This window comes from Nyctereutes procyonoides, unplaced genomic scaffold (genome assembly GCF_905146905.1).
Source record: "Nyctereutes procyonoides isolate TBG_1078 unplaced genomic scaffold, NYPRO_anot_genome, whole genome shotgun sequence".
Lineage (NCBI taxonomy): Eukaryota > Metazoa > Chordata > Mammalia > Carnivora > Canidae > Nyctereutes > Nyctereutes procyonoides.
The window spans coordinates 42,762,309-42,778,516 of record NW_026575140.1 but is presented as its reverse complement, the minus strand read 5'-3'; the positions used below and the strand labels follow the sequence as shown (position 1 = coordinate 42,778,516).

The 16,208-nt window shown below is 54.6% G+C and overlaps 1 protein-coding gene across 1 annotated transcript; it reads right to left on the bottom strand.

Moving 5' to 3' along the window:
- Window positions 1-5,868: 5,868 nt before the first annotated feature.
- FOXD3 (forkhead box D3) lies at window positions 5,869-8,270 on the bottom strand. The gene has a single exon (XM_055306490.1). The coding sequence runs from the start codon at window positions 7,868-7,870 to the stop codon at window positions 6,416-6,418; it is 1,455 nt and encodes a 484-aa protein (XP_055162465.1). The 5' UTR covers window positions 7,871-8,270; the 3' UTR covers window positions 5,869-6,415.
- Window positions 8,271-16,208: the final 7,938 nt, after the last annotated feature.

Sequence of the window (16,208 nt, the reverse complement as noted above, 5' to 3'; positions counted from 1 at the left end):
GGTTTGGATTTGCTCTGGCGCTGACCCCAAAGCTCTCTGCGATACCAGGCACACGCCCCTTGCAGAATAGGGTAACGGGCAAAATGTGTGGTTGATCTTTAGGAGAAAACGGAGTCTCGCTTACCATGTGTCGAGAGGAGAGAGTTGCAAGGGATGGAGGGAGGAAAAGAAGCAAAGCTCCCCTCTTCAATAAGGGGCGCACGGCAGCGCCTGTTGCCAGATCCCGGGAAGGGACGTTGCAAACGCCAGGTCGGCTCCAGAGGGAGCGGCCAGAGGAGACCTTGCCGCGCCCTGGCGGCCGCGCGAGCAGGCCCGAGGTGGCGACCCTCGGGTCGTCCGCCACCCAGGCCGGGTCTCCGGGGTCCTCTCGACCCTCCTTTTGCGACTCGCCAGGGCTGTGGCCTCACTAGAACGTAGTAAACTTGCTCTTGGTTTCCCAGAGATCGCAGGCTGCGGTCCCAGGCCGCCCGAGTGCCCCCGGCGGGGACATACCGCGCGTCGCGAGCCTCCCGAAGCGCCGGCCAGTGGGGCGCCGCGGGGCAGGGCCGGGAGGACAGTCCCCACCCCGCCCCTCGCTGCCCCCGGCCCGCGGCGGGCATCTTTCCCGGAGGGGTGTTCTCCCTAATTAATTCATATTCTCTTCTTCCCTCCCTTCAGACAGGGGGAGCTGGAGTCCCGCAGGCCGAGTCCTCGCGGCTGGCGCAAAGGTGGACCCACAGAGGGAGGCGCTTGGGGGGCCCCTGGGGACCGGCTGCAGACACCGGAGCGCAGTGGACGCGCCGCTGACTGCGGGGCGAGGGGAGTTGCGGGCCTGGGGTTCCCGCCTCCTTTCTTCCCTTCCCAAATCACGCGCCAAAAAGAACATCGAGCCGTCGGTCTCCGCAGAACCCACCAGGGCTGGGCTAGCGGTGCACCGGCGGGCTGGGGCGGAGCGGGCTTCAGGTCCTCGGAGACGCCCCAAGGCTCTAGGTCTTGGGTCTTCCCCAAGCTGAGTCCCTGGGTTGGTCTTTTTCTTTTCTCTACTCTTCCCAACCTGACTTGCCCCCATGGTTCGCTTTTTCCTTTCCTCAAATGAACATCCTTCCCTGGTACGTGGAGAACACTCCCCCCCCCCCCCCCCGCCCGGAGTATTTCCATAGCTTACACTTGGCTGCTGAGTGACCTTGGGGAAGTCCCAGAACCTTGCGGAGGCTATGTGAATAGAGGGGAGGGTGTTCTGTAAGACTGTTTTTCTGAAGATGACTCCGAAATGCAGCCCCGAGGGACTAGGGAATGAAGGTGTTCCATCCTCCTCCCCACCTTGCCACTGATTGGAAGAAGCTGTGTGCGTAAACACAACACCATCTGGAAAAGAAGGGCTTCGGTATGGGTTTTATATTAAAATAGGGAAGGGGATTAATGTAATCCTTATTTTGAGAAATTCTGTTGTAAGACACCCCCTCAAGAAGTAAAAAATAAATAAATAAATAAATAAATAAATAAGATGACAATGCTTTCTTACTACTTCATGGATGATTTTGCAACATTTCTTTTCAAATTTTGTTCTATGCACCCGCCCTCCTTGGCTGGTCTTGCTTCTGGGGAGCAAAGAATGGCCTGTACATTCCTAAGAGGGCAAGGGGAGGAGATGGTAATGGTTAAGAGAGAAGTTGGCTCTGGGTATAATTCTGCCAACTGTTAGAGGGAGGCAAAGAGAGGGTGGTCTTTTATGTGACTTTAGGATCTGGTTACCTTTAATTCACCCCCGAAGCCCATGTTTTACACTAATGGGCATCTGTCAGCGAAGGGCTCCTGTTTCCCCACTTGCCTCAGATGGTGCAGGCAAAGGGGCAAATAGCAAAGTGGACCATTCAGCCAGAAAGAAATATGCCAGGCCTCTGGAGCTGGCCTGAGGATTTCTCCTCAGGCCCAAACCATAGTGGAAGAACTCAAGACCAGGAGGAGGTCCACCTTTTAAAAGCCCCTTCTGACCAGCCTCTTTTGCTCCATCCTTCCAGGCAGCAGGGGACTGGAATAGGTTCTTTGACCCCTCTTAGAAAAACCCACTTTTCACACCTAAAATCGAGTTTTTCAAAAGCAAACAGTGTTAGTGCTTGGAATAGAGTTGTTTTCTCTGTCCAGAAGCCATTAGAAATACCAAGCAAACTCCTTACATCCCCTTTAGCTCCTTACAATTTATAAAACATTTTTCGCTGACACCAACTCACCTAATCCTGTAAGCCCAAGCATCAGATGGACTCCTCATTCTCTCTCTCTTTTTAAAATCTTATTTATTTATTTATTCATGAGAGACAGAGAGAGAGAGAGAGAGAGAGAGGCAGAGAGAGAAGCAGGCTCCATCCAGGGAGCCTGACGTGGGACTCGATCCTAGGTCTCCAGGATCACACCCTAGGCTGCAGGCGGCGCTAAACCACTGAGCCACCCTGAGCCACCCAGGCTGCCCACTCCTCATTCTCATTGTAGAGGTAAAGAAATGAAGAGACTCAAAGAAACCAAGCAGCTTGTCCAAAGTCACAGTCACAAAATGCCTAATCCCTGATTGAAACCCACCTCTGCAAGGTCTCTGTCATTCCATTGCTTCCTATCATCCCTTCCCATGAAATAGGTACCCAATCCCTCATGACTGGGCTTGGGCACCCTAAGAATGCTCTTCCAACACCCATCCCCTCCACCCCTCCCAGCGAGGAGAACATTGACTAATTCATGCTGCAGTTTGCCACAATCATAGTGGAGTCCAATGGACACATGACTTTGGAATTGGCTTTCAGATCACATTCTCTTCCAGACAGTTCTTCAAGGAACCCACGTTAACCACCCCCCCATCAGCCTTTCATGTTCCCCTCACTGACAAGACTCTTCCAATAAACCATATAAAATAAATAACCTCAAATATAATTCTTAATTGCTACCAAGTCGATGTTTCCTCATCACTAAACTTTATTGCTTCCCAATCTTTAAGACAAACTTCCCTCGGGACTCTGTCCCTTTCAGGAGACAGGCCGAGGAAAGCTGCTTCTCCAAGATTCTACCTGCATGTCCCAGACCCAGAGGATGAACAAGGGTGCCAGGCTGTTCAGAGGCTGCGAGACCAGGAGAGGCCTCGGAGGGTTGGAGCTGGATGCTAGGAGACAAAATGGGGAAGTTTTCCATCTGCTCGTCGCCCCCTACAGGCAACATCCGCCATCGCATCGAGAGCCCATCATAGTCCGTGCAAGGGTCTTGCTCTGGTCTAGGTTCCTATTTCCCTGGACCTCCGGATTCACCCATTCCCCGAGGAACTGCATGCAGGGACCCCATTCGGGGACTCGGTCCCGGAGAAGTTCTAAGGACTACAGGCCTCGGGACTGGATTGACTTTCTAGAAATGAGTGCCGGAGGAGGTGGAAACCAGTTTAAATTCGTGTGTAGCCGAAAGCTAAAAATCTCTCTCCCATAAAAATCAACCAGCTTCCTTTTTTTTTTATTACAAATAAATCTGCCTAAGTGGAATAAAAAGCAGATATCGGTCTTGTTGCCTTTAAATCTCAATGCAAAAAAAAAAGGGATTTCAGTGTCTTTCATCGCTGATGCCCGCGTTCATATCAAGGGAGTTTCAACCCTCCCCCCCATCCCCACCACCAAATGCTTGCGTTCATTATATTTATTTGCATTTTCCCTTCTGCTCTACACCTTCGTGGTTTAAAAAGCTTAAACCAAAAAGAGCTTTTCAAAGGGGTACAGTCAGGTCTATCGCCCAGACATCTGCCAGCACTTTAAACAGCCGCTGTCCAGTTTGGGGTCTGCATCTGGGAGTCTCCTATTCTCCAGGAAATAAAGGAAGGGGACCATGTCCAGGCTCTAGTTCAAGGTTGAGAAGCGGCTAGAAGGAAAGTTGCCGGCAGATTCCTCCTCTACTCCCTGCCGCCTAATGCATCTCTGGAAAAAGCCCTGCGGATCTCAAGCGGCGGCTTGTGGCCGAGTGTCAAGCTGCGAGCTCAGGCTCGGCCGGTATTGCTGCTATGCGTGGAAATATGAGCGAGTAATTTTATAAGTAACAAAGGATCAGGGATGGAATGAGGCCTCTGTTATCCAATGTCATTTAGAAGCCTTGGATCAGCAGCTTCTTGAGGCTAAAAGTGAATTCAAGAAGCCCTGCCTTTCCCTTTTCCCAGGGGTGTCAGCTAAAATTAGAAATAACCTCTATGTGTTTGCAATCATGTACCATTTGCTGTTTGTGTAAAAACCGATTAGCCAGACACAACTGTGAAACAACTTGTTACTTTTATAGCTGCAACACACAAACAAATTTAGATCCGTTTAGTTTTCCTTGTAAAAGGAGATTAGAAGGGACCCGCCCGGAGACTGTGTGGTCCATAATCTCTTCTCCGTGAAGGTTACTGTTGCTCCCGTTCGGCCGCGGTTGATTATCAGGTTCTTGTTTATCAAGTTAAACTATCTCACCCCCGGCAGCCTGTTTTATTTTAGGACCCTGATCCAAGAGGAATGTTTACTCAGGACACAATAATGTTTACTGTTTACCAGGAAAACAGATTCGGTATTTTCGAGGACGTGTCTTTCAAAGCGACTCCCTAGCTCACGCCGACAGCAGAGAAATAAGGCTCGGATCCGAAGCCGGAAGGCATCTCCAAGACCAAGAGCCGAGGCTGACGCCACCGGCAGGGACTAGCCGTGTTTTGCAAGCAGGACGCGCGTAGGGCCGAGCTGACAGCACTGCTAGCCGTTCCAGTTTTGGAAAGCGATTTCGCATAAGCAATTTAACAGCTAAATTAATTACAAAATAATTAGAATTGATGCCGTTTGAGGATAAGTTGGTGGTGATGGGAAACGGCCTTCTTCTAGATGTTTCATTTCTACATTAATACTTTTAAGGTTGCAACAGCCGATCTACGAGGACATCTCCCCATTCCTGCCCTATGATCTCTCACTTCCCACTAACCTAGACTATGGTTTACTCTCTTAAAAAAGTTTTAATAAGAGGGGAATAAAGGGGGGGGGGACGGGGGATGTGCACCTGTTTTTTAAGACTGTTAAGGCCACTATTCCTTGGCCTTTCGAACGAAACCCTGCGGGTTGGAGAAGAGGCATTTATAGGAATCCTTCAGGAATCAAAATTATGTTGTAGATGTATTGCCATAGGAAAGGGGTATCTTATTTTGAAAGTATTGTAATAGAATAAGAACTGTCTTATTGATCAGGTTAATATAGGTAATACCATTACACTGCAAAAATTAAACTGCCGTCACATAGATTAAAAAAACTGTTTATTTGCCACTTCCACTTAATGAAAATTAATAAATTTTTGAAATTAAGTAAGATTTGAATGCTAAAATGGGACATGTTTGTAATTTACATTCCTTAGAAAGGGTAATTGAAATGACCAAGAACTCATTATGAAAGACAAAAGTCTGGTATTAAAAAAAAAATCAAAAGATCATTCTGTTCTGTTGTTCACATTTAGGTTGGTTTTTTAAAAAATGGCAGCTTTATTTAATCTATAGAAATATCTGATCATTCAGACTTAATGGATTGGTATGAATGAGATCATCACTCACCTTCCAATTTTATGTGAAAACTAAAAGAAAAACGTTAATACGATATAAACTAGGCATTCTTTCCTTTCTCCAATTAAAATTTTCATACATTCAAATTATGCATAGCTTACTTTGAAAGGGTCGTTACTTGAAACTCCTCGAATTTCTGGTAAAGATAAAAATACAAATACAATATTAAAATATTGTCGTTTACCTCAGACATCTAAATAAAACACTAGGGAGAACATTTTAAAAATTTATTTACAAAGTTGTGTACAACACGATGGAATAACATTTAGAATACCATATATATTCATTCATATATAAACAGACTTTTATAATAGAATGACACTTTTCGCCTTTTGAAAATTTTTTATATTTAAAATCTCCCAACGTCTCTATACATTTTTTTCTCACATAAAACTGCGGAGAGTGAACCTTCAAAAAAAATGAAAGTTCAGAGCTCTAAATCTACTGAATTTTTTTTTCTTAAAAAAATAAGAACCCCAAAAGGAAAGTCAATAATTTTTATACAAATATGTACAAAGAATTTCCCTCCCAGCCCCTCGGTACTGAGGGCAGGAGCCGTCGGGGTACATTTTTTGGAAAATTCAGTTTTCGGTTTTACCTGTACGGAAAGCTATTCCCGGCGGGCGGGCGGCGAGAGTTTGCTCCGCCAGCCTAGGTGTGCGCGAAGGGGTGGAGGCCGCCGAAGGTCGGTGTTGAGGGGTCGGCGGGGGGCGGTGGGGGGGGGGAGGAAATGGAGGAGAGGCAGAGTCCGGGATTGGGCAGGGGGGCCGGGCCCGGGGCGGGGCGCGCAGACCAGGAGTGCAGCGACCGCCGCCGGCCGCCGCCCGGCCCGCGGTCCCAGCCATCGGCGCGTCCCTATTGAGCCGGCCACTTGGCTTGCGCGGCGGCGGCGGCGGCGGCGGCGGCCGAGGCTGCGGGCTGCAGGAACTGTCCGGAGAGCGGCACGCTCAGGATGGGCGCGATGGTGGCCGTCGTCCGGCTCAGCGACAGCGGCTGGTGCGTGGCCATGAGCGCCGCGGACTGCACGGTCGCGGGCGGCCGTAGGAAGGACTGCGCCGCGCTGCCGCCCCCACCGCCCCCAGTGCCCCCAGTTACCCCGGCGCCCCCAGCGCCCGCTGCCGAGCCCCCGGGCGCCGCGGGGCCCCCGCCGATGATGTTTTCGATGCTGAACGACGGCCGGGCGCTCGGCTCGGACTTGATCAGCGACGCGGTGGTGCCCGCAGCGCCCGCCGTGCCCGCGGCGGCCGCGGCGGCGCCCAGGCTATTCAGCTGCAGCTGCAGGCCCGGGCCGAGCTGCGAGCCGAAGGCGGCCGCTTTGCGGCCCAGCTCGCCCGAGGGCAGCAGCGGCACCGCGGGCGGCAGCACGGGGGCCACCGGCGGCAACGCGTACGGGTACTGGAGCGCCGCCGCCGCCGCCGCGGCCGCCGCGGCCGCCGGGTGAGAGTAGGCGCCGGCCGCGGCCGCGGGGTGCAGGCCGTAGGGGCGGCCGTAGGGCCCCGCGGCGCCCGCAGCCGCCGCCAGGCTGTAAGCGCCGAAGCTCTGCATCATGAGCGCCGTCTGCTCGCGCAGGTGCTCCTGCTGGTGGCGCTTGAAGCGTTTCCGGCGCCGCAGGAAGCTGCCGTTGTCGAACATGTCCTCGGACTGCGGGTCCAGGGTCCAGTAGTTGCCCTTGCCCGGGTTGCCCGGCTCGCGGGGGATCTTGACGAAGCAGTCGTTGAGCGAGAGGTTGTGGCGGATGCTGTTCTGCCAGGCGGGGAACTTCTCCCGGTAGTAGGGGAAGCGGTTGCTAATGAACTCGCAGATGCCGCTCAGGGTCAGCTTCTTCTGCGGGCTCTGCAGGATAGCCATAGTGATGAGCGCGATGTAGGAGTAGGGCGGCTTCACCAGGCTGTTCTTGGGCTTGCTGGGGGCCAGGCCGCCCGCCGCGCCGCCGCCCGAGCCCGGCCCGCCGCCGCCGCCGCCGCTCCCGCCGCCCTCCTCGCCGCCCACGCCGCCCTTGCAGCCGTCAGCTTCGGGAGCGCCCGCCTCGCCCCCTGGCCCAGCCCCGGCTCCGGCCGCCTCTTTGGGCAGCGCCAGGGGCTGCTGGTGCGGCGGCTGGGGCTGCCCGTGGAGGGGTGCCGCCGGCGTCACCTCGTCCGCCTCGTCCAGGCGCAGCTCCGGCGGCCCCACGGGGCTGTCGCAGCCCGCGTCGCTGTCTTTCTCCTCCAGCCCGTCGTCGCCCTCGCCCACCACATCGATGTCCACGTCCTCGGCCGTCAGCACCGTCTGGCCGGACATGTCGCTGGCGCTGCCGCCGCCGGAGAGGGTCATCCCTCCTCGGGGTTGGTGGCGGCGGCGGGCGATGGGAGTCGTCAGGGGCTGCCGCCGAGCTCCGGGGAAGGGGGTCTGGGGTGCTCCCGAAAGGTGGGAGGCTGGGAGAGGGGAGGGGGACGTAGGTGGTTCGGGGCCCTCCCGGCTGAGCTCACTCTCGGCAGCCCGGCATCGCGCGGCGCGGGCGCTGGCGTCCGCCCCCCGCGGCCGCGCTCCTCAAACTCCGGCCGTCCCCGGCGCTCGGTACTAGGCGCTCGATGCCGCTCCCGGCCGCGGCGGCTTGTCCACGCCGCGCCCCCCGCCCCCTCACTTCGCCCGCCTTCCTCGGCCTCTGGCCGGGGCGCCGAGAGCAACAGCGGTGCGGACGGGCGCGGGACGCCGGGCGCCGAGCAGCTCGGGAGGGCGCGGGCCGGGGCGAGGGGGGGGAGGGGGTGTCAGGGACGCCAAGCCCCCGTAGTCGAAAGTCCCGTTTTAAGGACTGGCCTGATAGATTACTTTCTACTTAAAGATCCAGCGGGAGGCGGGGCCACGTGACCGCGCGTGACGTCAGGGCCGCGGCGGAGCCGGCCAAACTCAAGTTGGTTCGGGGAATTGTCAACAAAGGGACGAGGGACGCGCAACTCGGCGCCGCACGGCGCGCCAGCATCCCGCGGGCCCGCGCTGGGACCCCAGCCTAGGCTGGAGCCCCGCGCCGGGCTCCGGGGAGCCCATGGGTGTGAGTGCCGGAGGGTGGGTGTGAGCGAGTGAGGGCGTGGGCTCGGGAGCGTCCGCGGGACCCGGCAGCTCTCGCCGCTCTGCCCTCCCTGCCCCCTCTCCCTTCCCCCCTCCCCCTTTGCCAGCACTCCTTAGGCTGGGACTGGGCAACATAGAATGAGATTCCCATTCCCCCCCCCCCTTTTTAAAGAAAACTTAGTAGTCTCTGTTTTGTTTTGGGGGTTTGATTCTTTTTAGCTCTCCAATAAGGGCGGCGCACCCGGCACCGTTTTGCTGATTAGGCTTCAGAACCTCCCCCCACTCCCGCCTCAGTGCTTTTTCTGCCGAGACACCTACTGAGGGGACAAGTTCCCTGTCCCCCAAAGCCAAAGCACCCGGGTCCTGCCTCCGCTTTCCCCGCTCGACGTGGGCGTGCTATTTATATATATGTATGTATATATCCCTCCCCCGCGCGGCCACAACAGCATCAGCTGGGGTTCCCGAAGGTCAGAAAATAGTTATTGATTAATCTATTAGAATAGTTGCGGAGAGAAATAAAAACGACGTAAAATAACAGGGAACCTATAAATAAGAGGCCGTAACTAGCTGCTGGGAGTTGTTAAACGACTTAGCATGTGAAAAAGTCGGAAATGAGGCGCTGGGGAAGGAACCGGGACTCAGCGGCCTGGGTAAGTCGAGTGGAGCGGGGAAGAGGCTTCCCGGCCTCTACGTTAGACGCCGCGCTCCGGCTGGGGCCGCAGAACCGCGCCGCGAGCTGGTGGTGGTCCTTCCCCGGCCGTGGGGCCCAGCCTCTGGGGAGCGGGGGGCGGCCTCGGGTACGCGGGGGGGTTGGCTCTCAGTTGCTGTTAACTAACGGGGATTCTCTTCTCTTGAGGCTTAGGTAAATCCTCCAAGACTTAACTTCCGCGAAACCAGTCGCAGAGCGGATGGAGGAGGCCAGGACGCGGCTAGTTCACACCGTTTCCTTGGCAAGGAAAATCACTGGCGGTAGGAAAGGCTACGGGGATTTAACTGGGATTGGGGGTGGGGGGGATCGCAGACAGACCGTGGGTGCGTGACATCGCCCGTGCGCTTGGACCTCGCACCTCGGAGTAGTGTTGGTGACCGGGTAAGTCCGCGATGCGCCACCTCTCTGCTCCTGAAGTTTTAGGCCGCCTCGTAGCGACCTGCAAGCGCCTGCCGGGTGTTGGCGAGCCCCTTGAACCCCAAGCCCTGTCTGTCCGCTGAGTCCTGGGAGGAGAATACCGGCCTCACCAGAAGGAGAACACGGAGAGAGGTCCGAGAGGAAATATTGGTGGAGTATTTACAGAAGACGCTGGGAAACCGATTTAATTCTTGCTGGACAGGTGGTGTTTCTGATTCCCTCAATCTGTGTCTCTCTCACCTACGATCCCATCAGTCCTTGGCCTACACATACCCTCGCACCAAATCCGTAAAGTTACTTGATTATAGGCAGTGAGTGAGACACACAGATTGACTTTCATCTCCATTAGATAATTTCCTGGTTATAACATAGCCCATTGGATCTCCATTTTGCAGAAAGTTCCTGGTTTGTGTTGAGGATGGGGGTGGGGGGGGGAGGGAGGCGGCAGGGTATCTCTATCCATCCTGAGATACCTGCGAAACTCCAAAGTTTTTTTCTTTGTATCTAAATGATCCCCGGTTTACCTGACCCTAAAATGCATCTCTGAGTTGATCTCCGAAGCTGCACCTTTTTTGTGGCCCCGCAGGTCCGAAAACCGTTTGCGATGCCATCTAGACAGCCCTCCGCGAAACCAACCCCGAGCGGCGCTGGCAGCCCACCCCTGCACCCGGCTGCAGAGGTGGGAGCTGCAACTCTTCGAGCAACCCAATAATTACAAAAGGAAGGTCGAAGGACAAAAAAAAAAAAAAAAAAAAAAAACCGAAATTTAGAATTCAGAAATTACTTTTTCCCCAGCTTCGGTTGTCCAGCTCCAGTGGGCGGCCCGGGGCCGCGAGCCCCATCGCTGCGGAAGAGGCTGGACCGCGTGGCCGCGTGCCCTATGTGTGTGCGTGTGTGTGTGTGCGCGTGTGTGTACGGGGGCGCGCGCGGGAGTGTAGCGACTCCAGGGGCTGCCCTCGGCAGTCTTTTTAAAGTAGCCTCCAAATGAGCCTAATTTTGATTCTGCTGCCCGCCAGGGCTGGCTCTCAGGACTCCCTCGGCGCTGCTGGTCGCTGCCTCGCCCTCCCTCGGCCAAGACCTGGCCTGATCCGTCCCCATCCCCGTATCTCAGTGGAACCCCCCTGGGGGAAGGGGTGCGGAGTGAACAACTCCCAGCCGCCAGTTCCATTTGTTGCGCTTTTTTCATTCGACACAATAAAAGTCAAATTAATTGATTCATACCATTAATTACGGCGCGTAGCGTGAAAAGCAACGCTTCCCCTCGGTTAGAGATCTATTGTGCTAATCTCTTGTTCAATCAGTGTTACCATCTGATGCCGGGTCTGGCCCTTACAGAAACTTTTCGACTCGATTAGCTAAATGATGAGACGTGCAGGACCTACTGGCTGCGGCCCCGACGTCCGGCGCCGGCGCCGGCCCAACCGCTTAATATCGATTTCCAGCGGAGGCAGCGATTTTTCCCGCGACCACTCTCCACCGGGGGACCTGCCCGCGTCCTCCTCCTTCCGGGCGGCCGGTAGGACCAGCGCAACCTCCCGGGGCCGGAAGGAGGCCAAGCGCCGGCCCAGGTGGGAGGCCGGAAGGTTCCCGCGGTTCCCGCGGCGGGATGCCGCAGGGGCGGAAGGGCCCGGGACTCCTAGCGGTGCAGGGACCTGCCCAAGGCGCACTGGAGTCTGGGCCAAGTAAATCCTGTTTGCCCCGTAATTGCAGTTTGAAGCGAAGAGCCCACACATCGTCAGATACCTCCAAACTTTAGAACAGAGCGAGACTGAAGGAAGATGCGAGACGGCTACAAAGAAAAAGTGACACATTTACTGGGGGGGGGGGGGGAGAAAAATGTGATAGAGGCACAAATATTAGGAGGGGGAGAGAAATGTGGGTAAATATATTCTAAGTCGCAGAGGGCTTACTGGGGAAGATAGAAGCAGAACGAGTACACAGTATTATTATGAGTGAGGGTAACTACTTGGGGTCACAGCAAGCAAACTTCCCAGGAGGGATTTAAAGAAGATGGCATCCAGCTGTCTCACCTGTTCAAATGTTTGAAACGTTTCAGCCCAAGGAGAAGGGAATGAGTCTCCCTCTTTCTCCCGAGGCCGGCACAGTCCATGGTACCTGGACAGAAGCCTCGGAGGGCGCGGTGGTGGTGGTGGTCACGGTGGAGGGGACCGAGTTTCTAGCAATAGGTAACAAGGAAAGTGGAGTCCCGGATCGATAAGAAGGAAATTGAGACGTCTTGGGGGAGGGGAGATTTAGTGTGTTGTGGGGGTGGGGTGGGGGTGAGATGGGGTGGGGGAGAAGGGGATGGAACAATTTATGACGGAGAAGACGAAGTTAATTACAGCTCAATTTGGATTCCTAAGTGGTCAACATGGGAGGAGGGGCACGGTCAGAGCGTGTGGGAGGCAGGAATAGCCCACCTACCCCCTTGCCAGGCCCAAGAGAACCCAAGCGCCTTCTTAATCCTCCTTTGCGTCGGAGTATGTGCCAATGGCTTGGATAAATCGTTGGTCCGAAATGAGACAGAATCATGCCCGTGCGCGGGTGCACTTTTCTTATAATCCGGGGAGACAGGGCCAGGTTCTGTGCAGTGAGGGGAGCATCCTCCCCGGAGAGCAGCCTCCCTCTCTTTCTTGCAGAGGAAACCAAACGTAGGTGGAGCCCATTTGGAAAATACCCCCTCCTTTCTCTTCCCCTCTAGTCCCCCCCCCCCCCAAGAACCAAAGTCAGCTCCTTCTCGACAATCTTCGAGATTTGTTAAACTATTATCAGCCTGTACCTGGAAGGCCACCACCGAGCAAGATGGGACAGGCTGAGATGATACCCAGGTCCCCAACCCGCCCAGATTATTTCTATTTCCAAGTGGGTGGGATTTTTAAGCTCACTTCCCACCAGCCACAATTGTGTATGTCTCCAGATCTCTTCGGGGTGAGAAAGAATGGGGGGTGGGGGAGGCTAATTTAACGTTCTGGTTTGGATTTTCATCTTAAAACTTCATTTATTTTCAAGGTGTCCGCCACTCCGGGCCCATGCCAAGACGTGCGTATAAATGGCGAAAGACCAAAGGGAGAGGAGAAGGAGAGAGAGAGAGAGAGGATGGTTTCGAATTTATTTATATTGGAAATGTATAAACATCCATTCTGTAAAAGGCAACACGTTTAATTAACGATGAGAGAGCAGTTAGGGGCAGAAAGCTAGTAAAATTGTGTGATAAATTTATGGCATTGTTAGCGTGCTTTTAATTATGGCTATTATGTTAATTATTTCACATTAGCATGGAGTTATCAGCAGCATGTCAGATTTAATCAAAACGAGCCTTTCTCTCGAAAATTGTTCCTTTCATCCGCGAGGAGAAAGGTCCTGGGCAGGATCGGGGCTTAGAAATGACTTGGCATTGAAAGCTCCAGTGTCTCCGACACGGTTTGGAGCGATGCGGCCGGGCCCGGCTGACGGCTGGGTCCCTCCAGGCTACGGAGGCAGCTTGCGGAGGAGCCCAGGGCTGGGTTTTTAGGAATTCACCATTTTCACCCCCTTCGGAGCCGACACTTCATCATATGGGATCATTCTGTCAAACAATATGATGCTGCTCGTTTTTATCTGTCCCACTTTACAAAACCCCCATTCAGCCCGCCGTGGAGCAACAAAAGCCTCGGAGCGGCGCTGCGGCCGCCGGCGGCCCCCGGCGGCCCCCGCCTGCCCCGCGCGCCAGACCGCGAGGCAACAGGGGCCGGGGGAAAGCAGGCGGCGGGCGCGCGCCCCTCGCCGCCCGGGGAACGCGGCCCGCCCGGGGCCCGCGCGCCCAGGTGACCAGCCCTCGGGTGTGGTCCGGGCGGGACCCGCCTCTCCCAGGCCCGCGCCCGCCCCGGGCGCAGGGCGGAAACACCTTTGTCTCCCCGCGAGCGACTCGCCCACCCAGGCCCTATCGATTTTTTTTTAATCACTGGCGATCGATTTATTGGGAGCGAATAAATAGCCCGTGTTGGAAACGTTTCAATCGCTGCCTGGATGGTCGGGGCGCTGACGCCGGCGGGCGCGCAGGGCCGAGGGGCGCGCGCCGCCAGGGGCTTGTGGGAAAGCGCCGCTCGCCGCGGGAGTCGCGCGTGTCTGCGCGCGCGAGGCCGCCCCCCTCAGGTGCCCCTGCGGCTGCGTCCCGGGCGAGGAGGGTCCGGCGTCCGCCTCTCGCACTCAGCTCCCTCTGGCGGCGGGGCGGGCGTGAGCTCAGCGCCAGCCTTTCCACCTTGTCACGTCCAGGCAAGTTCGCCCGGGGTTTCCGGTTCCTCAGTAAAGTTTTCCCTCAGGCCACCGAGCGGCCCCGGAGTCCAGTCCCTGGGACGCTCGCAGGTGGACGCGTCTCGGGCCCCGAGCAGCTCGCGCCCACCTCGCTGGCCTCCCGGGCCCGGGCCTGCGGACGCCGCTGCCTTCCGGCCGCGGGTCGCTGAGGGGGGGTGGGGGAGGGGGTGTGTGTGTGGAGGGGGAGCCCTTCAGGCGCAGGACCACTCAGTCCCCCGCCCTCCTTCCCGGGACAGGGCTGTGGACGCGCCAGCTGTTGCCTTATTTTTAGCGCCATTCCATTCGCGCGGTTATATTTAACTCGATCCACTCCTGCGAGGAGGTCGCTCGGACATCGAATTCTCGACATCGCAGCCCGGGCCCGCCCGCCTTGCCTCAGGGGCAGATTGGAAAACCCCTGCCTAAGAATCTTGGACATCTCTGGAGTTTGGCTGGGAGAGGAGAGGTTGAGAGGGCTGGCTCTGGGAGCAGTCGCGGCCGCCGCGCCTGCACGCGCACTGCGCAGAGGTGCAGCCTCGTGGGGGGAGGGGAGTCTGGCGAATCCGTCTGTCCCAGGGGAAGGGTTCTCTGCGGGGAGTATCGGGGGCCCATTTCCTTCTTATGCATGGCCCAGAGAATCCAGGTGACCTGGAAGACCTCTTACAACCGTGCCCTTTAGAAAGTTTATGGTTTTCTTTTTTCTTTTTCTTTTTTCTTTTTTTTTTTTTTGGTATTCATGCAGAAATCCCCTCTCCTCCCTGCTCTCAAACACATGCTCCACAGGGTACTTAAATCGGACTTGGATGTTGGCTGCTGAGTTCCAGCCCTGTCTTTTCTTGACAAAAATCTCAAGAACACCATGCCTTTGGCTCAGTTACATCCTGGAGAAAGGACCCACTTAGATAGATGTCCTCTAGAAACACCATTCTGATACATACCTCATTCACTCAGGTCAGCTGAATTTACAAACAATGCAAAAAGCCGCATATTAAGAGTACACATTCAGATGTGACACGACCTGGGATATGGAAACACACTTTTAAATTTTAAATTCCCCTTCTAGCACTTTTAAAGAAGCAACTTTCATAACCTTTGGTCCACAGTGGGTACTTCCCGTAGCCTCTTTTTGTAGATCTCTCTACAATGTAGAGGAGAAGGATGGAAGTCATACAGCTGAATTTAGGGAGAGAGGATATACAGTTGACCGGGAACAACAGGCTTTGAATTGCACGGGTCCACGAATAGGCACGTTTTTTTCCATACAGTACTATAAATGTGTTTTCTCTTCCTTATGATTTTTTTTTTTTTAAGATTTTATTTGAGGGATGCCTGGGTGGCTCAGCAGTTGAGCGTTTGCCTTCAGCCCAGGGCGTGATCCTGGAGACCAGGATCAAGTCCCACATGGAGCCTGCTTCTCCCTCTGCCTGTGTCACTGCCTGCCTCTCTCTGTGTGTCGCTCATGAATAAATAAATAAAATCTTTAGAAAAAAAATTGCTGGGATCCCTGGGTGGCTCAGCGGTTTGGCGCCTGCCCTTGGCCCAGGGCAGAGTCCTGGAGTCCGGATCGAGTCCGCATCCGGATCCAGGCATGGAGCCTGCTTCTCCCTCTGCCCATGTCTCTGCCTCTCTCTCTCTCTCTCTCTCTCTCTCTCTCTATCATAAATAAATAAATCTTTTTAAAAAAATTGCTAAAGATTTTATTTGAGAGAGAGAGGGAGAGAAATAGAGAGACCAACAGCAGGGCAGCTGAGGCAGAGGCAGAGGGAGAAGCAGACCCCACACTGAGCAGGGGACATGGGGGCTCCATCCCAGGATCCTGGAATCACTACTGGAGCTGGAGCCAAAGATGGACACTTAACTGACCAAACCACCCAGACATCCCTTCCTTATGATTTTCTTAATAACATTTTCTTTTTTCTAGCTTACTTTATTGTAAGAATATAATATATAATACATAATACAAAATAGATGTTTATTGACTGTTTATATTATTGGTAAGTAGGTCTCCTGTCAACAGGAGACTGTTAGTAGTTAAGTTTTGGGTATGTCAAAAGTTATACCCAAATTTTCAATGGCTTTGAGGTGGGTGCTCCTAACCCCAGTGTTGTTCGAGTATTAACTATATTTAACAGTATAAATAAATGTATATTTATTCATTTACTCATTTTTCTTTATTAAGATTTTACTTATTTATTTGAGAGAGAGAGAGCA

Coding starts and splice junctions, on each gene's coding strand:
- FOXD3 (XM_055306490.1), bottom strand. CDS start 7,870: ATGACCCTCTCCGGCGGCGGCAGCGCCAGCGACATGTCCGGCCAGACG.